The 26,569-nt window shown below is 47.4% G+C and overlaps 1 protein-coding gene across 1 annotated transcript in view; it reads right to left on the minus strand.

The window, feature by feature from the left end:
• MARCH9 (membrane associated ring-CH-type finger 9) overlaps positions 1-26,569 on the minus strand; it is a 47,135-nt gene that overhangs the window by 12,444 nt on the left and 8,122 nt on the right. Inside the window, exons 2-3 of the mRNA XM_015422206.1 lie at positions 4,170-4,325; positions 14-206 (exon numbers count right to left, since the gene is read on the minus strand). Of these exons, the coding sequence (XP_015277692.1) occupies positions 14-206; positions 4,170-4,325 (349 nt within the window). The remainder of the gene's footprint in view (positions 1-13; positions 207-4,169; positions 4,326-26,569) is intronic.

The following is a 26,569-nucleotide window of genomic DNA, read 5'->3' on the forward strand; positions in this document are numbered from 1 at the left end:
TGGAAGCTCTCACCTATGCAGACAATGTCCATGAAGCCATACATGCCATAGCAGATCTGGAAGAGCAGGTCCTGCCGCTGCCACTTGGCAGACGGGCTGAGGGACGACCAGATGAGCCACGAGATGCTGGCGATGAGGAACAGGGAACCCAGAATGATGGCTGCGATCTGAACCTTTTCTATCACAGTCAGGGAAATCGCTTGCCACTGCAGACAGAAAAAGAGCACAACGGCAGGTTAATGTCGGCCAGGGGTGCTTTCATCAAGATAATGGAGGAGCGCTTTTGAAATGGGATTAATCCAAGGGGCCCAGGATCCCGGGAAGTAGGTGCAAATACATACAGTGGCAGAAAAGAGTTCTAATGCTTCAAGAAACCCTGTTGTGTTCACTTTGTAATTCTTCTTTGGACACTCTCCTTTCTGCATACAGTTTCAGGGTTCAGGAGAACAGGGCAGGGAAATAACCTAGAACGAGGTTCCTTAGCATGGTGCCCACTTTCTAAAAACACCCACCAAGTGTTTTTAGAAAGTGGATAGGGCCAAGTGGGGCTTTTACCCAGCAGGGCTTCTGATTGGCTGATTGCAGATTTTTTAAAAGTTGCTTCAGCAGCAGTTGCCACTACAGCACAAGGGTCTTCACTGTATGACTGAAGATCAGCCGTGTGTATGCAAGAAAGTATTTTTAAACTAAGTATTTTAAAACAATATTTTAAAGGCATTCTGTTGAAATAAAGGCATTTCAAGGCGTTCTGTTAAACAGAGCTTCTGCCTGAAATGTTGAACCGTTACTATTAGAGTTATGCATGACCCACGCCCTGAGATTTTGTGGTGGGCTCCGCCTACTGTGGTAGCCATTTTGTGACTGCACCCACCATCCAGTGTCAGAATTCCAAAGGTGCCTGCAGACTTTAAAAGGTTGGGGACCCCGCCCTGGAACAGTGATGTTTAAAGAAAACCCAGGGTTGCTTGGCAGCTTATCGGAAGCTCTTTTATGAGAAGATCGGTAGCAGCACACATACTCCCCTGAAAGACAGCTAGACCATCTTCTTTTAGGAAGTGTCCATGGCTCAGAGGGAAAGCATCTATTTGGCATGCAGAAGGCCTCAGGTTCAATCCCCAGCATCTCCAGTGAAAAGGAATAGGCCATAGGGGATGTAAAAGACTTCTACTTGAGACTGGGCCGGTATGTGTAGATGATTCTGGCCTCAATGGACCATTGATCTGATTCAGTATAAAGCAGCTTCATGTGTTCCCAGCCATGTGCAGCTGCAACCCAAAGCTGAATATGGATATATGAAGCTGATTTATATGGAGTCTGGCCACTGTCTGCTCAGCATCCTCTCCTCCTGATTTGCAGTGACTCTACAGGGTCTCAGACTGACCTCTTTATACCTTTACACCATTTAGCTGGAGACTCCAGGGACTGAAATCTGGAACCTTCTGCATGCAAAGCAGATGCTCCACCAATGAGCAACAACTGCTCCTCAAGGGCTATGAAAGATCTGATGATTGCCCCCAGTGAACTGTGCATGCCCTGGAATATGCCCCAGGATCCGCTGCAATGCACCATGGTGGAAAGTCTGATGTGGGAGGTTTTTCCCAAAGGCTGGAAATCACTGACCTAAGAACAATAACATCTTGAACTCTGAGGGCCTAACTATTCGTTTTCCTCACGTCCTCCACAGGTCCATAACAAAGACTTGCAACTGGAAACATGGCTGTATGTTCCGTGCATGGAATTCAATTCTCAGTCCCACGGGGCCCCAATTTGGGTCAGTACTGTGATACATGGGGACACAGTGATTCAGCTGTGCTTATAGCTAAGAACATAAGAGAAGCAATGTTGGATGAGGCCAGTGGCCCATCCAGTCCAACACTCTGTGGTCACACACACTAAACAATCCACTTTCAGTGCACTTTCGAACTGGATTTTCCCAGTTCACACAGTAAAAATCCAGTTGGAAAGTACATTGAAAGTGGAAAATGGATTATTTAGTGTGTGTGTCTGCACCCTCTGTGTCACACAGGGGCCAAAAACCAGAGGTCCACCAGCGAGGCCAGAACTCCAGATGCCCTCCCACTGTTGACCCCAAGCACCAAGAATACAGAGCATCACTTGCCCCAGACTGAGAGTTCCTATCTATACCTTGTGGCTAATAGCCACTGATGACCTCTGCTCCATATGTTTATCCAATCCCCACTTGAAGCTGTCTGTGCTTTCTAGCCACTACCACTTCCTGTGGCAGTGAATTCCATGTGTTAATTACGCTTTGGGTGAAGAAGTACTTCCTTTTATCTGTTCTAAATCTACTGCTCATTAATTTCATTGCATGCCCATGAGTTCTTGTATTTTGAGAAAAGAGAAAAGTACTTCTTTCTCTACCTTCTCTATCCCATGCATAATTTTGTAAACCTCTAGCCAGGCTCTGTAACTCCCGAGGGTGCGGTTACAGGCAACTCCCTATTCTTTCCCTTGACTGGAGGACATCAATCATCCCTTTCACAATCTTCACACTATACAAGTGGGCATGTCCCTTTGCTTAAGCTGGACCAACCCTGTATTTCTCGCAAGCTTTGAAAAAAAGTGTTTGGGCTAATTTTTGTGCAGAAACTGCCTTGAGAGCATCATGCTGGGAGTGTGGGATATAAATGTTTCGAGTTCATAAAATAAGGGTCCCCCTTCCTGTGGAAAGGGGGTAGGGGATGGAAAGGGACTTGCTCCAACACTTCCTTCTAGACAGCATGTTCCCTGGGCTGAAGGACAAGAACTCCGATTGCCAAGCAAGCTGGGCATCTGCACATGATCTGCACATCAGGACCCATTCATTTATGCCACCGTGCAATCACTACGATAAGCCTTCATTTTATGTTTGATGACTATTTCCCCCTTACTAGATCTCCAGCACAGACATCGTAAATGACAGACCTCCACCACAAAGGAGGAGCGGATTCAGAAGAACATTCACTACCCCCAAAAGAGGTTGCTATGCTGTCCAAAACACACACACACAAAAAAAAACCCCTGTGAGATGAGTGTGAGGGGGGGAAAGTGTATTTTTATCTGTGTCTGGGGCCAGTGCCTGACCCGTCCTCAGCCAAGGCACCTGTGGCAAAGTCAGGGGCTTCCCCAACACTGAAGGAGCTAAGCAGGGCCCACCCACCTTCCTCATACCTCAGGCAGCCACCGTCAACTCGGCCAGGATACCCAGGGCAGGACCCAAGGCAGCAGACAGCTGCAGCAACTGGATGTGGGTCTTGCCACCTCCCTCCTGGGCCCCCAGGTGCCAGCTGATGACATAATCTCCTGAAGCCATGACAACTAGGGAAGACCGAGCCTCACAGGCCATCAAGCAATGCAGCAAGCATGGAGGCAGCCAGCAGAAGCCCAACCAGGATGGCCTGGGCAGAGCATGGGCGGGGCCCAGCAATGCAAGAACCTGGAACCTGGGTGGAGCCCAGCAGGGAGGGGACTGGCCGAAGGCCTCCTAGGAACTGGCTAGTGAGAGAAATGGGGAGGACCAGCAAAGTTGGGGCAGGAGAGTGGGGGGAGTGCTGCTCCACCCACTGGCCGAGATAATAGCTCAGGCCATAGTGGTGAGGTGGGAGCATAAATGGCAGCTCCACAACCAGGCTGGGGAGGAGCGATGGAGCACAGTATTTGTCCATAAAAGGAACAGGAGGGTGGACTTGGGTGATGCAACCCTCCCCTGCCCGTCCTTTTCTATTCTGAGGCCTGGGGAGACCCCACCAGGGATCGAAAGCGGTTTGATGGCTGAGGGCCGGGGTGGCACCAGTGAGGGAGGAGCCTCACCCCGTGGAAGCCAATCTGGAAACGCATGTATGTGAGTGTGCCCAAGTATGCACATCTGTCTTCTTGCATTCGCTGACGCGCACACCTCATCCTCCACTCTTCCCGGCCCATACATGAAACTGCCTTGTACAGAAACAGAATTAGACCACTCTGCTCGGTCCCCCTAACTCCCGTGTTGTCTGCTTTGCTAGCAGAGCCTTGTGCAAAGAAAAATCTTCCCCAGTTCCTGGCACCTGAGATGCCAGGGACTGAACCTGAGACCTCCTGGATGCCAAGCATGAGCTCTGTCTCTGAGCCAAAGCCCCTCTGCAGCAGAACTACAGTGAACCAACTGGGGCCTTCGTCTCCTCGGTGCCCACCTGCAAGGGATTCTTTGTGCTGATGGCTAAGACCTGGTATTTGAAGTAGCACAGCTCACAGCTCCAAGAGCCTCTCTCGCTTATCCAACGAATCAGGCAAGGCTGGTGGGTGCAGCGGACGGACCCGTCACAGCGACACGGGCTTAGTAGCTCCCCCTGTGAAGAAGAGAAAGTCAAGGGCTCAGTTTACACAGATGCTCATTAACTGCCCATTCCCCCCTCCCCACATACAGACCATGCCTCCTGGACCCTGACAGAGACCTCACTCTCTGGAGAAGCTACTATCCACTACCAATCAGAAGAGGTCACCCCTTCAAAGCCCCCCGTGAGGATTCTGGGTAATACTGGCCATCCATGGGCCTGTAACGTCCATTAGGCCCCCTTCCATTAACAAAAAAGAGAGTCGCTCGTTAGTTCTACCTGCTTAATGCGCTGCCAGGAGAGCGTGAGGAGCAATTAGCATCAATATTTCAGACCCGCTTGCAGGAAGTATTACCGATGCGTTACGGATATATGCCTGGACAAGGAAATGGCTGTGGATTCCTGTCAGCTGCAGGACCCAGAGCCCAGGGGTCATGCCCTGGGCTGCTCATCAAAATCCCAGATACGACCAATCAGCTACTTAACCCCATTGCTCCAATCAGAGCAACAGGGGGGGAGGCCAGCCCAGGTTAGATGGTGAAGAGAACAGTAACCTTGCCCAAGGAAGCTCATGCGTGTCAGTTAGCACCCAACTTAAAAAAAACAACAACGACCTGTGGGCTACTTTGAGGGCCTGCAGAGATAGGAAAACAGCATATAAATTTTGGAAAAACAGGTGACCTACATGTGACAGGTGACCAAGAAGGCTGACAAAAGGCCTAATAACAGAATGAATACGAACGGGTGACATATGATAAATTAACAAAACTTTAATATATTACAAATAGTAAAAAAAGAAATCATTAAAACCAAACGCATTTTAGCCACGAGGCCTTCCTCAGTGGTAGAAATTGTAAAAATACACACCATAAAGTAAAATGATTCGAAATATGAAATACAACATTTACACGCAAGAAGCAGGGCCAGTTCATTAACTAGATAATTCGCCCTTCATTACTGGAATACATTAAACTCACCAAAAATCATTTTTCAGACTACTGTTGTTCATGGTCCAAATATCTCTGTAAGCAAGGCCAGAGTGAATTGTAGCTCTAGGGGGTGTACATCCACATCCGGGAAACAAAATATGATACATGAATGATTTTTAGTCTTGAAAAACTCACTAATTCTTAGCCTGCCTAGCCTTACACGAAACACATCCTCAGCTTCCTCCATCAAGCCACCGGACCCTTTGCCCAAGTTTCAATCCACCCTCAAAACATGCAGAACAACAGGCTGGCTTCTGCTCTCCCTTGTGGCAGAAGCATCAACCACGCCACTCTCCTCTCATAGGGAGCAGCATTAATGCTGTCACCAAGCAAGCGGCTGCTAATTCTGTTAATGCTCAGTGCAGCCTGTGCCTAATAAATCAAATTCCAGGAAACACGAAGGTCAAAGGAAGTAGTGAGGTTTTCATAATTCATTTTGCTCACGGCTTGCATGGTTGCACATGTCTGGCTTTTTGGCTGGCTTGAGAAACCAACATCCCCTTTCCTTTCATACTTCTGCTCCTCAGACCACAAGAGCCAGAGAGATCTAGGAGTCAGAGAGTCGGACCAGAATCTGGGAGACCCAGGTTCGAATCCCCACTCTGCCAAGAACTTTCGCGGGCGACTGTGGGGCAATCAGCTTTATAGACCTTACAGGAGTGTTATGAGGATAACATGAGAAACACATGCACTGCCTTGAGCTCCTTGGAAGGAGCATGGGTTTCTAACATTTTTTTACTTCTAAGCATACTAATAGAAATCTTCACAACTTTTGGCACAAATTTTAAAGGCCAAAACAAGATTATGGATAAAAGGTGAATTGCAAACACTGCATGTACAGTTGTCAAGTGGCCTGGAGAAAATGTCCTGTCCCTTTAAGAGAGGTTTCATGTGATGTTATTTACCTCCATGCCATGAACAGTTTAAGTGGCCCATTTTCACACATTAAGCCTCTGTTAAAAGGACAGAAGAGTTTGAACACATGAAACTGCTATAATATCCCATCAAAGTCAGTGTTGTCTACTCAGACTGGCTGTGGCTCTCCATATGAGGTCTTTCATATCATCAGGCCAGTTGGCAGTCCTAACTCAGCAAAAGCAACCCTTTAACCTTAGCTTGCTAACTGAAACCAGCCCCCTCCCTGCTGTTATTAACGCTTTAGAGGAAAGAGAGAGAGGGCCCTTAAAAAGCTAGTTCCCCCCCCCCACTTACACACATAGTTAGAACATATGAGGTGTATACCTGATGTGTGGATCTGCCCAATACATACTCAAATGACAGAGAATCCGGGCCACCATAACCATGAGTAAAACATTTGCTCATGTGCATAGTAAGGGGCTGTGGCTCAGTGGAAGGGCCTCTGCTTTGCTTGCAGAGGGTCCCAGTTCAATCCCCAGCATCTCCAGTTAAAAAGGACCAGGCAGTAAGGAGATGTGAAAGACCTCTCAGCCTGAGACCCCGGAGAGCCGCTGCCAGTCTGTGCAGAGAATACGGACTGTGGTGGACTGACGGTCTGATTCAGTATAAGGCAGCCTTCATTTGTGTTCATTCCAGGGTGGTGTCAGAGATACATGTATTTATCACACAAGTCATCCACCAACAGGGAACAGAGCTTATGCACCCCAATATTAGAAGGTGGTCAGAGCCTTAAAATCCTAGTATGCTAGGGTTGCTTGCCAGGCCCCTCCCCTCCAGCCACCAGCGGAGGATGGGGGTAGGGTTGCCGCCAGATCCAGGCTGGGAAACTCCTGGAGATTTGGGGATGGAGCCTGGGGAGGACAGGGACTTCAGTGGGGTACGATGCCACAGAGCCCACCCTCCAAAATCCAGTTTCTCCAGAAAACTGCTCTCTGTAGTCTAGAAGTAAGGCATAATTCTGGGGGATCCCCAGGTCCCACCTGGAGGTTGGCATCCCCATGGAATGCCATCTACTGTGGGCCCCATAACCAATGCAGGCAATCTAACAGCTATGGACCCAAAACAAAGTCCTCTCACCAGGTCAGGCAAGAGATCAGGAGCGCCCATGTTGATTACTGACCGCATCTCCCAGCATAATTAACAACGAAAGAAAGCTGAACCACCCTCCGCTCCTTGGTGTTTGCGCATCACTTGTGCCTTTGCACTCGCAGCCTGGGCTGGATGCTGAAGAGGCACCCGAATTACTGCAATGCAACGCAACAGTCAAGTGGGGAGTTTAAACGGTAGTCCCTAACCTCAGTCTCTGCACCACAAAGAGCCTGGGCTTCCTCCGTAAGCTGGTTCCACAGCTGCTGAGATTTATTTCCTGCCAGGCAAGCCGCCCCCTTCCATCTCGCACAGAGCAACCATTACAATTCAGGGCATACGTGAGCGATCCAGGAAGCAGCAAGTTGGAGGATATAATTAATGGGAGGGTGGGGGGGAGAGGGGGTAGTGGTGCTGCAGGACATGGCCTGCGAGGAGTGGGCTGGAAATAAATGGGGTGGAAGGATGGCTGATTCCTAAGCTGCAGGGGACACAGTATCTCTTCCTTTGTCTCAGGAAAGGGACTAAAAGGAACAAGACAGCATTTAATGTTGCCTGCAGCATCCCCTCCACACCCTCTCCATATCCCAGCTTGTGCCACAGACAGGAAAATAAATGTCATAAAAGAAAGAACAAGTTGCTAGCCCTCATGGGTGATGTGGTAGGTTTCAAAAGGAACTGACTGACACGCTCCGAGACAAAAGAAGAAGGGTGTGTGTGGCTTGCAGTGAGCCATTCTCTTCCCCTTTTGCAGTCTTCGCCACCATGGAAAGATACAGCTAGGAGGTACCAGCTCCAACCTGGGGACTTCCTAGAGCAGGGGCCCACAACATGGTGCCCGTGGGTACCCACCAACACCTTTTTTGAGAAAGTGGGCGGGGCTAGGTAGGGCTTTTCCCAGCAAGGCTCCTGACTGGCCACTGGAGACTTGGTTGGCTTTGCAGATTTTAAAAAAATATGTTGCTTTGGCAGCAACTGCCACCAGAGTCCAAGGATCTTCACTGTGTGACTGAAGGTAAGCTGTGGGAGCCACTTAGTGGCAGCCATTTTGCGGCTGCACCCACCGCACTCTATCAGAATTCCAAAGGTGCCTGCAGGCTCAAAAAGTTCGGGGACCCCTGTCCTAGAGATCAGGGGGCAATGCCTGCGGAAGGAAAAACCTGGCGGGGAATTCGCCTATCATCTGTCATACACCATAGAGCTTACCCTCTGAAACTGCCATTTGCTTCAGGGGGACCTCTTTCTGTGTGAAACAGAAAGCCAGGTAACGCTTGTCGCTGCGTAGTAACAGGATAAAACCCTACAAGTACTGTTGTTCAAACACACACTTTGATGTCAAGCAGAATTATATTATAGACCGGTGCAGAACAGTGATTTGGGATTTATTTACTTGCCTTCTCTGTACCCTGCCTCACAGTGGAGACCAAAGCAGCTTACATAAGTCTCCTCTCCTATCTGCCTCACAACAACCCTGTGAGGTAGGTTAGGCTGAGAATATGTGACTGACCCATGATCACCCAGTGAGCCTCCATGGCACGAGTGGGGATTTGAACATGGATCTCTCAGATCCTAGCGGAACCTTCTAACCTTCTTATCCACCACACTGGAGAGGAACCCAGAGGCCCTACCAGCTAGACAACTACATCCTACTCTGCCCTGCATGTTTCCTCTCAGTCCAATATACCTCACACACGGTTGTTGTGAGGATAAGATGGAACAGGTGAGGATAATCTATGTAGCCCTGAGCCCCTCAGAACACAGACCCTGGACCAGAGGAAGAAGCGTAGGCAGTTCTAGGAGGACACTAGCACTGGAGCTAGGGTTGCCAGCTGAGCTCTGGGTTGGGGAATACCTGGAGATTTTTGTGAGTGGATCCTGGAGAGGTCAGGGTTTGGGGAGGGACCTCAGTATGGGACCCTGGCATAGAACCCACCCGCCAAAGCAGTCAGTTTCTCCAGGGGAACTGATCTCCGTAGTCTGGAGAACAGTTGTAGAAGCAAGAGAACTCCAGGCCCTGCCTGGAGGCTGGCAACCCTGACCACAGCCCCAAACTATCTTGGTCCTAAAGAGTCAGGTACTCCTGGGCAGCCAATCCAGCAAGCTCCCAGACCTGTTGCACTCCCTCAAACGGAGTTATTCCCGGAGTGGTAAACTGGTGTCACTTCAGGCTCTTCACCTGGATAGACCAGGCTAGCCTGATTTCTTCAGATCTTGGGAGCTAAGCAGGGCCGGCCCTGGCTAGTATTTGGAAGGGCGACCTCCAAGGAATACCAGGGTTGTGATGCAGAGACAGGCAATGGCAAACCACCTCCAAAATGTCTCTTGCCTTAAAAACAAGTCTAACTCGCCACCTAGTGATGCATAATATTAAAGAGCGAACACTTCTGGCTGCCAGACAAGCTTAGGATCTTATGGCTATACTAGACACACTGCCATAGAATTATTATTATTATTACTTCAGGCTCTAGGTGAGACTTCCTGGAATGCTTCTCCAAACAACAAAACAGTGTTCTCCACATGGACAACTGGTGTGTCATTTACAGCACAATCCTAAACAGACCTATACCCTTCCAGGCCTGTCAACTTGTACAGAGACTTAGAAGGGTATAACTTTGCTTAGGATGGCACTATATGTCGACTACGTGCAGGGAACATTTTGTTACCCAAGCTCCTTTGAACTGAAGTCCCCAGGGACCCAGCATGTGGCATGCCACTCAACTACGGCTCCTCATGAGTTCAGCTCTGGTGACGGCAGAGGCTTTTATGGCTTTAAAATAACAGGAAAAGGATGTGAACTCTCAATATGAAAATCCTGTTAGAACTTTGAGGCTCAAAAAATATGTAAAACCGGGTCTGATCTGACCACACTATGCAAAAAATGGAAGATGCAGAGAAGAGGCTGGATGGATATATTTTAGTGCACCTCCATTCCATAAGGGTGAGCAAGTTAAAGACCACCTTTACAGCATTATTTTCCTATTGGGGAGGTAGGGGGTGGGAAGCGTTGGTGGCCTCATGGGAAAGAAGAAGAGATTGGATTTATACCCCACCTTTCACTTCCTGAAGGAATCTCAGAGCGGCTTACAATCTCCTTTCCCTTCCCCTCCCCACAACAGACACCCTGTGAGGTAGGTGGGGCTGAGAGAGCTCTGAGAGAACTGATCTTGAGAGAATAGCTCTGAGAGAACTTGTGACTGACCCAAGGTCACGCCAGCAGCTTCATGTGGAGGAGTGGGGAATCAAACCTTGTTCTCCCAGATTAGAGTCCGCGCTCCTCACCACTACACCAAACTGGCTCTCTTACCTGAACAGGTAAGATAGGGGTACAGATGTAAGCACACAGATAGGTACTGCTAGCCCCATGCCCCAATCTGCATTTGGTCTCTACCACGATTTACCTCTCCTAGATTACAAATGACAGGTGAACCAGACCAGATTCAGCTCTCTACAGGTGGAAGCAGACCATAACTAAGTTGTATGAAATAGCCAACTGTTCATCAGTGGTCACTGCCCCCCCCCCCTGAATAACAACCAGGTCTCATCAAACCAAAAGAAAGGGCTGTTTCCCAACTCAACCAAGTGATCGGATTTTCACTGCAGTGGAAATTATTTTGCAGAAGAGCTCCTTTTCAGTTATCTCAAACCGGGGCTGCGTCTGCCCATCAATGGCTACAGCTGCACTACATAAATTGTTTGCAGCTGGAACTGGTGTGAAGAAGACAATCCAGCTGTGTATGACTGCTATTGCAGAACAGCCGCACAATATTCAACAATGTTCAGATGCAGCCCAGGTCACCAGGAGGATGGGAGGAGCATTACTCTGCCCTCCTGAACTCAGGTGTTGATTTGTGTGGGGGATCCATTTCTCCTGTAGGCAGTAGCTGTCAGTGGCAAGAAAGCTTGGTGATGTTGCATTTACGACAATACATACAGATCACCTGAATCCATTCCCAGGCATATGATTTACACGTTACAAGCCCCAAGGCGGGGGGGGGGGAGGATGGGTCTATTTCTCAACACAAAAAAATAATACTGAACTTTATCACCCGTTTCCATGGTTGTGCCCACTACCCTTTAGTTTTCTCCCTTGAACCTACTGCAAATTCACATGCAAGGATCTAGGTATCTCCTTCTGCCCCTCTGAATATCACAAAGTTTGAGTCCAGTGGCACCTTTAAGACCAACAAAGTTTTATTTAAGGTATGAGCTTTTGCGTGCACGCACATTTCCTCAGATACAATGAAATGGTTGAGCCGTAAATTGGCATGCAGCATAATCAGGAATAACAAACCTGGTTTATATGGCTACCATTTAACATAATGAAAATGTTTTATCAGATGCAAAAACCAGACAGAGGTAACAAGTCCACACAGTCATCATCCGTTTGGATTCAATTCCATGAGAAAACACGAAGAGCCAAATAAATATGTCAGACTTGGAGACTGATGTGTAAACGTCTCCTTCTTAATTGTGGAATAGTAAGATCAGATAACTGAGACCCGGTTGTTACGCTACATTCATCTCCTCTCAAGCATGGAGGTAGCAAACAGGAGGTCGGGTGAATGGCTGTGTAGTGTTGTTTGTGCCTCCTCTGTCAAGAGGAATACATTCCAATTTTCGTTGCATTACGTTGCAATCGCTATTCCAATATAGTATTCTAAGTAAGAAATATACCATTTGCCACGGTCTGTATCAGGAGAGGTGGAAGCTCTATACCCCCCACAGCCCTCTTTTACCGACGCTGATGTGTAAGCAAGTCTCTGTCACTGAGAAGGTGTGCCAAGGATTCGTCTGCCAACCCAGGCCTGGAACATGCCACTGGCTGGGCTGGATATTGTAAGCGGCAATTTCACGGTTGGCTAATTCCCTTTGTGCCGCCCTGCTTCCACTCCCCCCCCCCACAACGAACTTCCCTGCGGAGTCACGGGGCTGCTGACAGCACATGGCATGTGGGAGGCAACAGTGGAAACAATTCAGGGACTCGCAGCACGGCTCTCTCTGTGCCCAGTGGCGCAAGCCTGCTCAATTCAGCGCCTCACCCAGGATTCCTTGCTGCTCCCACATGCCGGGCTCGATCTGAGACCTATGCAGACTACTGCCCCAGCCCTCAACAATCCTCAGATCACATAACCTTGGGGAGGGGCAGAGGAATTTTTTTTAAAAAAATTAGATTGCACTTTAGAGTGTTCAAAGAGCTTTGCACAGAGAGCTGCTTGCAAATGGTACTTTCGCCATGGGAATGCTGGTGATCCAGGTGGAAAAGCAGTGTGAGGAGTTGTTATTATTTTATAGCATTGTGTGTAGAATAGCTAGGAGATCCTAAGGTTGCCTTACAGCCAGAAGTTCTAGCTCTTTTAGTGCTATGCACCACCAGGTGGCAAGCTAGACTTGTTTTAAGGCAAGAGACATTCCAGTGGTGGTTTGCTATTGCCTGCCTCTGCGTCACACCCCTGGTATTCCTTGGAGGACACCCTTCCAAATATTAGCTAAGGCCGACCCTGCTTAATGTGAGCACTGTGGTTAGAGACTGGAATCAGTGCTGGGGAGACACAGGTTCAAGTCACACCCAGGGTGACCTTGGACTTGTGCTCACTCAGCCCAACTTATCTCACACAGGACTAAAGTGAGGATAAAATGGAAGAGGAGAAAACTGTCTGTGCTGCTTGAAGCTCCTTGGAAGAATGTTGTGATCACTTATCCCAGGGGAACATTGTTTTGCAGAACTCTCTGAATGGGTCCAGGTTGTTGTACCTTTGCAAGTTTCCCTGACCTCAATCCATATCAGTGACACCTGAGGCCCAGGAAATTCACTATGACAATGGCCCTGACATGAATGGCATGAGCTTTCAGATTACAGGGTTGGAAAGGTGGAGTCCAGGTGGCTTAGACATATTTATGGAGGAGGAGATGTCCCTCCATGGTTATTAGCCATGAGAACCTCCACATCCACATTCTTCACCCAAAGAGTGGTTAACACTTGGAATTCACTGCCACAGGAAGTGGTGGCGGCTACAAGCATGGACGGCTTCAAAAGGGAATTAGATAAGCATATGGAGCAGAGGTCCATCAGTGGCTATTAGCCACAAGGTATAGATAGGGGCTCTGGGGCAAGTGATGCTCTGTCTTCTTGGTGCTTGGGGGGGGGGTCAACAATGGGAGGGCTTCTAATATCCTGGCCCCACTGGTGGACCTCCTGATGGCACATGGTGTTTCTGGCCACTGTGTGACACAGAGTGTTGGACGGGATGGGCCTTTGGCCTGATCCAACATTGGCGTCTCTTATGTTCTTATCCAGAGGCAGCAAACCTCTGAATACCAATGCCAGGAAACAGCAGCAGGGGAGGGCCTTGGCCCCTGTGTCCTGTTTGTTGGGCCTACAGGGCAACTGGTTGGCTGCTGTGTGAAATAAGTGACAGACTAGCCTAGGTGGACCACTGGTCTCATCCAGCAAGGCTTTTATTACGTTTACATAGGGTTTGGCTTCCCAGTGTTAAAGAAATATGTACCTAAGTCTACTCTACTTGGTAAAGCCCACAATGATTTCAGGTTAAAACTTTGGCATTGGCAATCAGCAGTTCTCAGATATGTATGTATGTAAGCGCTGTCAACTTGCAACTGACTGATGGAGATGCCCAGCAAGGGGCTTTCAAGGCAAGTGAGAAGCAGAGGTAGTTTGCAATTGCCTTCCTCTGCAGAGTCTTCCTTGGTGGTCTCCCATCCAAGTACCGACCCTGCTCAGCTTCCACAATCGGGCAACGGCCATTGCTGTCTTCCCTCCCTTCCCTTCTCCAACTTCAGCTTTTTCTGCCTGAGAACTTGGAGGTCTCCTGTCAATCAGAGTAAATATGGCTAAGCTACATAGAGACTAATGGACTGACTGATGTCACATGTTCATGGGAACAGCTTCATCTGTGTTCAGTCCCCTATAGCAGGGGTGGCCAAACTGCAGCTCGGGAGCCGCATGCAGCTCTTTCACACAGTCTAATTTAATGTTAATAAAAAGCAAATTTGCATATTTTCCAATAAAAACGTGCGTGTAATATCTGTTCATGTCTTCCGGCTCTCAAACATCTGACGTTTATTCTGTGTGGCTGTTACATTAAGCAAGTTTGGCCACCCCTGCCCTATAGGAACTCTGACCTCCATATTAAATTGGGAGGAGATTGGCTTGCCTAGGGCCACCGAGGGCTGTGGTCACACACACTAAATAATCCACTTTCAGTGTACTTTCCAACTGGATTCTACTGTGTGAACTGGCAAAATCCAGTCAGAAAGTGGACTGAAAGTGGATTATTTAGTGTGTGTGACTGCAGCTCAAGTGAGGTCATGAGGAAAGGTGAGAACCTGGATCTTCCCAGCTTTTAGGTTGCAACCAGCTTTTCTGCTTTCACCCTTCCTCCTTTCTCCATCCCACGCAGAGGAGACTGAAGGAAGTCTTCAACCAAGCTTCAATGTGTCAGGACATCCAAATGAGGGTACCTTGACGAATTGGATTCCTCCACACGAAACCAGTGGAGATCTCCCCAAACGATCAGGTTCAAATACTGGAAGCAGAACTATGGTCCCTGCCACACGGCAGGAAAAACGATGGCAGAAGTGCGGCTAATCTGAGCCGCACCAAACTAGAGACGCCGTGGCGGGATCCCACGGATCCCCTGAGCTGCGGCGCCGTTGCTCCCCGGCATGATCAGATGCCGGGGAGAAAGCGACAGTAAGAGGGGGAGGCTGGGGGAACGCACATGCTCACACATGCGCAGTTCGGCCAGGAGCGGGAATGCGCCGGCGAAAGGATGCGCCGGCGATCCCACGGCCGCACTTGCCTCGGCCTTTCCGGATGAACCACCCAGGTAGGTGGTTCTTTTTTGGTGCGGGGTTTTGGGCGGGAGGGACGGATCGGTGACGGCCAGGCAACGCTTCCCAGATGTTGCCGTGGGATCGCACCCATTTGCCGCGCATCTGTTCCGTCCCTCTCCCGGCCCAAATCCTCGCGTGTGACCGGGGCCTACATAGTTTATTTTTAGCGTAGAATGCGAATCTTCCCATATGCAGAAATTAGAGACTGGGATAGGGGCGGGGATGGGTATAAAGCATATTCATCCTGGAAATACCACTCTCCTTCCCAAAGAAACATGAGTACAACCACAGGATCTCCCCGTGTTCCAACAGACATCACTCTATTTGAAAACATCCATCTATCTCTCAAACCACCACAATCATCACCAAGCAACTTTGAAGATCAATTAATATATCCAGATTTATAGCCTGCTAAAAGGAAACAAAGCCAAAACCAGAAATAATCTTTGGCTAATAAATACATACACGAGATCTGGAAAATTCCCTCCCACGGTCCCCCAGATTTTACCCTGAGGAAAGCTGAATTTTGGGATTGATACAGTTTGCACAAAGAAAGCTATCCTTGTGCAACTTTTGCGCATTTCCCCATAATTTATTTGGCTTCTCTTAATCATGGGTGGGGGGACACAGTGGTGCTGCTCAAGGACCGGAAGTCCCACCCCTGTGATTGCTGAAAACCCTGCTCAGCGTCTCCTGTGGCTGGTGAACTTCCACTCAGCATTGCCTGTACACATTCAACACTGCAATTTATAGCATGCCAACTACTGCGCTAGATGCTGTGCAAATGAAACCAACATGACCCTCTCAGTGACTGAACGGTCTAGGTTACAACAAATAAATCAGATTTGTGTGGCATTTTTGCCATCATGCTGCCAAGTCTGTTTCTGCAACTACTTAACAGTAAGGAACTTGCCCTCACCATCTTTACTGAATTGCTTTCCGTATTTTGTAATCCACTTTGAATCTCAGTGAGAAAGGCAGGATATACAGGAAATTAATAATAATATTTTTAAAAGCCGAAATGTTCCAAAGGTGAATTGTGAATCCAGTACCAAATTCTGACATTTATTTAGATATTTATACCTTGCTTTTTCCCCAGTAACAACCTGACAAGGCTTACAACATTGTCCACTCCTTTCTCCATTTTATCTTCACAAGAACCCTGTGAGGTAGGGTTAGGCTGAGAGTTACTGGCCCAAGAGCACCCGGTAAGTTTCCATGGCAAAGTGGGGAGTCACAGTATGACATCCACACACCAACATCTGAGTATAGATACAATGGAAATTCTTCGAGAGCACTTTAACCACATTGAAGCCATCTTGTAATTTATTTTATGGTGGTATTATATCGAATTCTATTGTATTATATTTTAAGAATTTAAACATGCTATATTTATATGTTGTAACCCGCCCTGAGACCTGCTTGTGGGGGAGGGAAGGATAAAAATAGAACAAAACAAATAAATACAATTTTTCTGCAACATTTTGTGGCGCACAACATGCTTTTGAGCATAGTACCCCTTTTGTCCTCATAACAACCCAATAAAGGTAGGGTTTTCTTCACAATATTGTTCTAGGGTACACCTCACATTACGATTATGTGGTGACTACCAGCAAACACTGCTTCAGTATGACCACAGCAGCCAATTCTCTAGCATTAAGATGATTTGGGACATACATTGCTATGGGATGAAGGAGACATCCCACATGATACCCCTTAACTACGCGTTCACTGGGTTGTCACAGCAGTGTAGGCCTCCATCATAAAAAGAGGGAGTTACTCCACATGATACAGGAGAACTGGACTAACGTGGTTCAACAGAGAGGTTATCCATAGACACTGAGGTGTTTTCTTGGACGCAACCACACCACACAGCGGTTTTGGATCCAGGCTGGCATTCTGGACTATTCCAAAGCAATATTTGATATACTTTACCGAGATTTTTCAGCAGCGGTGCACACACAGTCTTAAAACTGGAAGCCACCTTAGGCAAAGAACTGTCACTTCAATGTTCCCTACAGCTCCTAGCAAGCTGTTAGCACCAAATCCACATTAAACAGTAGTAAAGCAAGCTTTTCCTCAAAGTGTGTAAGTCAGGGAACTGAGCATCATTACTCCAATGACGATGGGAGTTGGCCATTCTGGTTCTCCAGAGAGCAAAGACCGAAGTGTTTTACATAAATTATGCCCCACCCCCATTTTCTTGTTCTCTCCAAGGAAGGTTTTTATAGCAAAGAGAGCTAGAAGCATAAGGCTGCACAATCAATCAATCAGCCAATCAATCAACAGGGTATTACAATATAAGCCGCCATACTCTGAACAAATAATCTATCTTTAGTGGTTTTGTGGGTTACCCAGATTTCAAACTTTCCAAACCCAGTTTAGAGAAGAAAAAGACTATTGGAGCCGCTGTGGGAAAACAACATGTATCCTTATTAATCTGCCTAAAACTAACATGTCCCTCTACTACACTTTTGTAACTCAGTTGCCACCCTCCCCCAAATAGCCAGAGCAAGTTCAAGCAAGGCCACTCCAGCAAGAAACAATGAATTTATTCACAGGCCTTTCCTGTTGTGTGGTGCGGTGAAAATAACTTTGTGATGTTATAATTGTAGAACACCATCACAGAGAGATAGTGTGGTGTAGTGGTTAGGGTGACTAGGACCAGGGAGACCTGGGTCTAGATACCAACTCTGGGCTAAGCTCAAAGAGATGGGAGTCCTTCCGACCACGTCAAAGACACTGCTGCTGTCATTTTAGACGGATTAAAAAATTCAGTGAGAGCTGCAACCTGGCGGGCTGAGGTACTCTTGCTCCCCCAGGGGTGACTCACCAATGGCTTGGGGCCCTTGGCAGTGACATAATGACCTCACCAGCAACACACTGACATCATTCCTCATGCACCCAGAAGTTACGTCAGTGCATCACCATAGGGTGCCAGAGAAGCACTGACATTTGCACGAAACTCTATAGTGCCCTTGGCATCAACTGATGACACACTGATGTCACTTCTGCTTGCATGGGGAGTGATGGCAGCACATCAGGACACTGCCAATGTTCCCCCATTTCCCCCGCCTACCTCCCCCTGCTTTTGTAAGTGCCAAAACAGCTACATGGTGTGTGTGTGTGTGCAGCCATTTTAGCACTCAATAAGGCATGGGGTGAGGGAACCAAGAGCACCTCACCCTCCTGCACTGCAGGCCCCATCAGGCTCAGCCCCTTACAACATTTTTAGAAGAAGAAGAGATTGGATTTATACCCCTCCCTTCACTACCTGAAGGAGTTCTCAGAGCAGCTTACAATCCCTTTCCCTTCCCCTCCCCATAACAGACACCCTGTGAGGTAGGTGGAGCTGAGAGAGCTCTCCGAAGAACTGTCCTTGAGAGAACAGCTCTGAACTTATGACTGACCCAAGGTCACACCAGCAGCTGCATGTGGAGGAATGGGGAATCAAACCCAGTTTGAAATTACTTTTAAAATGGCGGCAGCATCCCTGTGGCAGCCATGGAGACATCATCACATCTAGTTTGGCCCTCTGCCATAAAAATCACTGGGTAACATTGGGCCAGTCACTCTTTTTCAGCCTAACTTACCTCACAGGGTTGCTGTGAGGATAAAATTAAGAGAACCCTGTGTGCCACCTTGGGCTCCTTGGAGGAAGCACAGGATGAAAATGGGATACACAGAGCTTGGAGGAAGCACAGGATGAAAATGGGAATCAGCGAGAGAGAGACAGATATCCTGCCACAGGAAGAGAACCTTATAAACATAATCCTCAAGAGCCTAATATCTAACCCTCTCCTCCCCTCTGCAGGTTCTGGTCATTTGCAGCTTTCTTGGCCATTTGCCCTTTCTCCCCTCCCCCTCAGCCTGCACTACCATCTGACCCCTTCCAAGTAGTGCTTTTCAGGTGAGGAGCCATCTTTTTTCCTAGGCCAGTGTTCTTCCTGCCACTCCTTTCCCAGACTATTCTACCTGTCCTGGCCTACTCCGGCATCAGTTCAGCTGAACCAATCAATGACAGCCACAGGTTCTTCTGTGTCTCTCACATCAGAGAAGGTCCTCCGATCATAATATCTTTCAGCACAACAGAGCTGAGGGAGGGGAAGAGATGGGAACTAAGAGACAGGACTTTGGAGCTGCTAGTCTGCTGTATTGGAAGAGACTCAGATCTGAAATTGGGGAAAGATTCTAAACCACAATTCTCTTCTATCCCTAAATGTAGGGGACAAACAAAATTAATAGGTCACAGCACAGATATTAGGATTCGCCTATCTCTGTGCATAGGTATGCTGTTCCATCGTTCGAGCAAGAGCCTCTTATCATTAGAAGAGAAGCAATGCCTTCAGGTTAGCACAGAGACCCAGATGAGACCCAAAACAAGCCTGTTGCAGTTGCATCCCACATGCACAGTTTGTGGCACTATAGTTGAGTTACCTGAGTGGATTAAATGGGTCCCTCCAGACGAGAACATCTGCCTCCCACGGCACAGTCATTGGCAGCCCATGTTATTCCACAATGAAAGTGGAATAAACAGATACTGGGGAACGGGTTGTTCACGGTTCCCTCCGGGTTTTCCAATGTCTGAACTCTCCTGAAGTGAAAGGAACCCAGATGGGATGTCTGAACCTGCAGATCCATTTCTGCCGCTGGGGTGGTGGGTTTTTTGTTTGTTTTTTTAGTTTTTGCCTATGTGTGTGTGTGTGCATGAGCACATATGCGCCCACCTCCATTTTAAAAACCAACCAGGCAGCGCACTCCATGACTGAGGTGCTGCAGTAATGTGGATGCTTGACCACGGGACAGCCGCGTGGGTAACCCACAGCAGGGGTGTGTGCTGTCTGGATGATATGCCCTGCAACCCTTTAAACCGGCACAATTGGGGCGCCACCATACCATGTCAAGCCACCAGTGTGACCACAGCCTGTATGTGTTCAGACGCAGTTTATTCTTTAGAATTACACTGCGTGTTCTGAGACTGAGCCCTAGCACTGGAAACAGATAGAGAGGGACTAAGTCCCAGCTCAATTGAAGCCCTGTCTCCTGGGTGGATAGCCAAGCCTCCCACGAGTGCAGCTCCACTTGGATAGAAATGTCTCACTCATTCGCTTGGAGCCAACACGGCAAACCAAGCCCACAATTACAGTGACATTTCAGCACACGCTGCATCTCTCCAGTGACTCATTTCTCCACTGGACTCTGCTCTCTGCAAAGCTTCCGGTGACTATCACCTGGGCCAGCCAATGAGCAAAGGAGAAGGCCCCTTAAATGGCAATGCAGCTGCTCCACGCATCCCCGGGCTGGGCAGAAACAACCAAATCAGGGCCCGGCCCTCCGCTTCCGAAACCTCAGCAGCAGCAAAAGTCATTTAAGTATCTATCAACCAGGGCATTGTGCACTAAAATAATAGCAACAATTCAAAGCAATCAGAAAGATTCAGCGTCAGGCTGCATAAAAATAAAAATCTTTATGCTGGTTTTCAAAAGGTTAAGGAAAGCATATGATTATTGCTCTCCCTTTCTCATGTTGTATAATAATACTTTATACATAAAGACACTTGAGTCTTGCTGACTGTTGACTCACAGAGGGTATTGAAGTTGTTGGATACTTCGACTTCAACTTTCTGACTGTTGCGGAAGTGCTCTAGGAGTTGTGACACCCTCCCCAACTTCTGCAAAATCAGCCAGCCACTGAAACTCAAGCCTTTCGCCCTCTCTGTTGATATTCTGTTGACATTTTTTTAAAAAATATTTCTTTATTACATATAAACAAAACAAGAATATAAAACGTGGGGTAAACATTTCAAATCTTATCTAATAGTTATGCCTTGGCCACGCTATTCATTACCTATTCATATCACTTTTACAGGATAGAATTGTATAGATATCTTTCCTCAAGTTTTAATTATATGACACTTTTATACTGTCATAGTTTCCAATCCAAGTATAAAATTTTGACCAAGTATTCTCAGATATTTCTTCTGTTTGGTTTTTCATGAGTAACAAAAGTTAATTTCTGCTATTTCGAGTATTTTGTTAATAGTTTCACTTTTAGTTGGTAGTTCTCTTCCAGTATTTGGCATATAATATTCTAGTAGAGGTAACCACGTGTAATATAAAATATAAATCATTTTTTTCACATCGATCTGGTATTATGTTCAACAGGAATATTTCTGGGGTAAAGGGAATGGAAGTTTTTCGAGTTTTTTTAATTATTACATGTATCCATGTCCAGAACTTCTTTGCTTTTTCACATTGCCATCACATATGGAAGAAAGACCCTACTTTAATTTTATATTTCCAACAGGTATTGGGGTATTTGGGGTCAATTTTTGACAAGCTATCAGGGGTGACGTACCATCTGTGGAACATTTTGTATATATTTTATTTATATGTTGTTGCTCTTGTGATTTTTAAGTTTCTTTTCCAAATTTGCGACCACTGGCCTAATTCTATGTTGTAGCCTAGATTTTCTGCCCATTTTATCATAGCTCTCTTGACCATTTCATCTTGCATTGTATCTTCTAGGTTATACATTTTTCTTATAAATTTCTGATCAGTGCCCATTAAAATTTTATCTATTTCCAAAGAGTTTGCATAGAAGCCTATTGACTTGTCTTTGCTATATATTGATTCGATTTGGACCCTTTCCCACCAGTTATCCCTTTGTATTTTTTTTAATTCCAACTGCATATCTAGCAGTTCTTGATATCTTATGACGTTTCCTTCTTGATACACAGTTGGATTTGTGAATGCTTCCTAGGGCGCCAATGTTGCTTGAAATATTTATGGCAGTTGGCTTTCCCGTACCACACAAATTCTGTTGACATTTTTGAAACATTTTCCTGCCCCCCTTGATACTCCCACTTATTCCTCTGGTGGTGGAAAGTGCTGTCCAGCCAACTTACGGTGACCCCCGGAGGGTTTTAAAGGCAAGAGACGTTCTGTGGTGTTTTGCCATTGCCTGCCTCGGCACAGAGACCCTGGACTTCCCACCCAAGTATTAACTGTGGCCAGGGGTCATTTTGTAGAAAAAGAGGTGCAGGAGCTCATTAGCATAACTTATTTGCATCTGCCACACCCCCTGACATCACTGGAAGTGTGTCAGAAGGCAGCACCCACCGCTCAGGCTCCACTGGACTGTTTTGGATTGCTAGCTATCGGGGGGGGGGGACACACGTGCAGATCTGTCCTCGCAGAGGAGGGAGAGCTTGTACCTGAATAAAACTTGGTTTTAAAGGTGCCACTAGACTGTTTTGGATTGGGGGGCCAGGGGGGGTTCTGCAACTTACCTGGCTGCTGGGAGCAGGGGGCGGGGCTTGTTGCATGTGCCCGCCCCCTGGGCTCTTTACTGCCGGAGCTCTGCTCCTGTGCGCTCCTGCAGGAAATGACCCCTGACTGTGGCCAACCCTGCTTAGCTTCCAGGATCTGACAAGATCAGGCCGGCCTGCGCCACCCTGGACAGGGCATTTTTTCCTCTACTAGAATCTTTAAATACAGAGATAATCAGCTGTGATCTGTCTGTAGTAGAAGTACAGACAACGGTCCAGTTTCCTTATTGAAAAAAACCTTTCATGGAGCCTTCCACTCTGAGTCCACAGCCTCTATCTATCTGCCCATGTAGAACATCGAAACCCCTTGTAGTTCATGTGATCTTTACCGCAAGCAGAAGAAGTGTTCCAGCATAGCATTGCCTACAGCGGAAGAATTCCTTGCTGGATGAGGCCAAGATCCAACTAGCCCTGCATTCTGCACAGCAACCAGCTAAATCCCTCTAAAAACTCACAAGCAGTTCATCCCCGGGATGGCTTTCCCTTCTACTGGGCATCTGGGGGGCCTGATATTCAGAGGTATACGGTCTCTGTGCAAGGAACAGACCTGATTAATAGCCACTCCTCGTCCTACCTTCCAGGAACATCTCTACGCCTTTTAAAAAACCATCCTCATAATTTGAGAATGCCAGCTAGGAATTTTTAATCCTCTCCTCCCCCCAGACGCTCCTTGATGTCTGCAAAGAGTGTGTGGCATTAGTTTCTAAACATTTGGCCCTGGCACAAAACATTTTGCACATTGTTCAAGCCTGTGACCCCTGAGAACAGAAGCCGGCAGTCCAGTGTCTCTGCCATCTTTGATTCCACAGAAAAAACCTACAGGGACCAAGATCCCTAAAGTGCTACAGATAAAACATTTTAAAGTTGCTTTCAGCACCAAAACCTTCCTTCCAGAGCTCCAACAGAATCCCTGGTGGACAGAGTGCAGGAGCTAATGAGCATGACTGGAAATGTTACTTAAGGCAACAACACCCATCTTTCCTCCTCAGCCCATACTGAGGCAGCAATCCTGAGAACACTTTCCTGGGAGTAAGTGACGCTCACGAAAACGAGACTTGCTTCTGAGTAAACCTGCAAATATGCCAGCTTTCCTTATGCAGTGCACAGACTTCAATAGACTTTAAAGTTGTGCTGTTAAGTCGTCCCCCCCACCCCCAAAAAATAATAATTTCAGCCAAGATTGAAAATATAGACCACGGGGTAGGACAAGGATCAGCTACCTTTTAGAATCAGAGAGCTAACCTATCTCAACATTCACAGCAAGAGATCGAAAAGATCACGTGTAAGGAAGTCTATCAACATAACTGAAGCTATGAGGGTGGTGGAAGGCGCTTTCAGGTTGCAGCTGCCTCATGGTGACCCCATAGGGTTCTCAAGGCAAGAGGTGTTCAGAGGTGGTTTGCCACTGCCTGCCTCTGCTCTGCAAAGCAACCCTTCCTTGGACTTCCTTGGTGGTGCCCCACCCAAGCACCAACCAGTGCCCAGCCCTGCTTAGCTTCCGAGATCAAATAAGATTGAACAGCCTGGACCATCCAAGCTCAGGGAATGGAAACTATACAACTGATCACTGACATAACTCTATAAAGTTTCCACAGCCCGAACACTGGTTGTTGCAAGTCATTGATTAGAAAGTAGCACACACAGGATCTCACAATGAGGCATGAACAGGAACACCCTGTATGAGCGTTGTGGTCAATGTTCCCCCTAAGCGGTGGAGTCTTGTGAGCAAAAATTCGGCTTTGTGAGCTACTGGCATTAAAGTTGTGAGTGAGCGACTTGGCTGCTGCATAAATTAGTTTGCTCTGGAGCCATCCTTCTTGAGCTAAGACAAAAATGTGTGAGCCGGAAGCTAAAAAACTGTGCGTTAGCTCACACTAACTCAACTTAGAGGGAACACTGGCTGTGGTTGACTAGCTTAAATCTGCACAGAGTTCACAGTTGGCATACTGGCAACTGTTCACCTCTATTCTTTATGTTTCTATGAAGCATTTCTAAGAAGTCCCTTAATCCCATAAATATATTTGCCTGCCATTTCTGTCACATACTGGTAAGGAACACTGCCCCAAGACATGGTCTGAAGACACATGATGCCACAACTTTGCTTAAACTATGGAGGGCAGGATCTGGCCAGTGCCTGGGTGTAGGGCTTCCTAAGGACCCTCCACATACTGCCTTGAATTCCAAAACGAAAGAAAAGTAGGATATACATGCAGGGTTGCTGAGAGGGGAGAAATAAGGGGTCAAAATCCTGGAGCCTCTGATCACACTGGTTGCTTCTGAAGCTGGGGAGGTCCTGCGATTTATTTCATATGTTGTCTGGCCTGGATCTGGGATGTATGAGACAGGACCCGGTGAGAACCTTTGAGGGTGTGATGGTTCTCAGCAGCCCGGTATACATGTAATAAATAAGTTCCCTCTGTAGATTCCAGTTATGGTAGCGCTGAGCAGCTGAGGAATCTTATGTTGGCTCTTCCTGACCACAACAGTTCATAACACAGTTACGAAAAATCTCCAGGTCTCAATGCTAAATGTATCAAAGTCTGACTTCAGTCACAAAATCCACTGAATGTCCTGTATACATGTAGGAAGTGAAGCAGGGCTGGCCCTGAACCCTGCTTGGACTGCCTGAGAAATGCTGCTTTGAGATTTTGGGGATCGAGCCGATGACAAACACAACAAATAAGATGGACCAATGAGGAGCCTAGATTTCTCGGAAGACCACCCAGTTAAGGCAAACCCCTTGATCCAATTTCCATAATCCGGCAGAGTCAACCAAGTCTTGGATTCTTGCTCCTCCCTTCCTTTTTGCCATTAAGCTCACCGAGTAACTCTGGGCTAGCCAGTCTTCCTCACCATAACCTACTTCACAGGGTTGTTGTTAAGTGTCAGAGGGTGAACGGATAACCCTTATATCCCGCCCTTACTTCCTCGGAGGAAGGGTGGGATGAAAAAGCAACAACAACAACAACACTATGATGGGCTAATCGGGGATCCAAGGAGGTGCTTTCCATTTTGTACCCACAGTGCCTTGCACTCTGAGCAGCCATCTGCCTTCTATCGCCTTACCCTGCCTGACTGATATGAGGAAAATGGCTGTGTGTCTCCACACAGCCCACTTCTCCACTTGTACCATAATGAAACAAACCAGGCTCATTTCCCAGGAGAGAACTCGTCCAGCCCTGTCATGATCTTTAGTTGCTTTTCTCTGTACCCATCCCAGCCAGAATTCATTCTTCTTGAACAGGAGGGTTGATAGTACAACACTGACGGATGGTCATCCTGAGAAACGCAGGTTCAAATCTGTCAGTGCTGGGGCAAGCCGCACAATGAGGAGTCAGAATTACATTTCACCGGCACAGAGGAGACAGCTATTGCCCCCGAAAAACATCCCAAACTGACTGAAACCCTATATAGCTGGTGAGGGGGAGCTGGGGGAAATAAGTTCCCTCTGTAGATTCCAGTTATGGTAGCGTTGAGCAGCTGAGGGACCTTATGTTGGTGTGTGTATGGGAGGAAATCCTCTTCCTGACCGCAACAGGTCATAACACAGTTACGAAAAATCTCTAGGTCTCAATGCTAAATGTATCAAATTCTGACTTCAGTCACAAAATCCACTGAATGTCCTGTATACATGTAGGAAGTGAAGCAGGGCTGGCCCTGAACCCTGCTTGGACTGCCTGAGAAATGCTGCTTTGAGATTTTGGGGATCGAGCCGATGACAAACACAACAAATAAGATGGACCAATGAGGAGCCTAGATTTCTCGGAAGACCACCCAGTTAAGGCAAACCCCTTGATCCAATTCCCATAATCCGACAGAGTCAACCAAGTCTTGGATTCTTGCTCCTCCCTTCCTTTTTGCCATTAAGCTCACCGAGTAACTCTGGGCTAGCCAGTCTTCCTCACCATAACCTACTTCACAGGGCTGTTGTAAGTGTCAGAGGGTGAACGGATAACCCTTATATCCCACCCTTACTTCCTCGGAGGAAGGGTGGGATGAAAAAGCAACAACAACACTATGATGGGCTAATCGGGGATCCAAGGAGATGCTTTCCATTTTGTACCCACAGTGCCTTGCACTCT

This window comes from Gekko japonicus, unplaced genomic scaffold (genome assembly GCF_001447785.1).
Source record: "Gekko japonicus isolate JY-2015 unplaced genomic scaffold, Gekko_japonicus_V1.1 scaffold459, whole genome shotgun sequence".
Classification (NCBI taxonomy): domain Eukaryota; kingdom Metazoa; phylum Chordata; class Lepidosauria; order Squamata; family Gekkonidae; genus Gekko; species Gekko japonicus.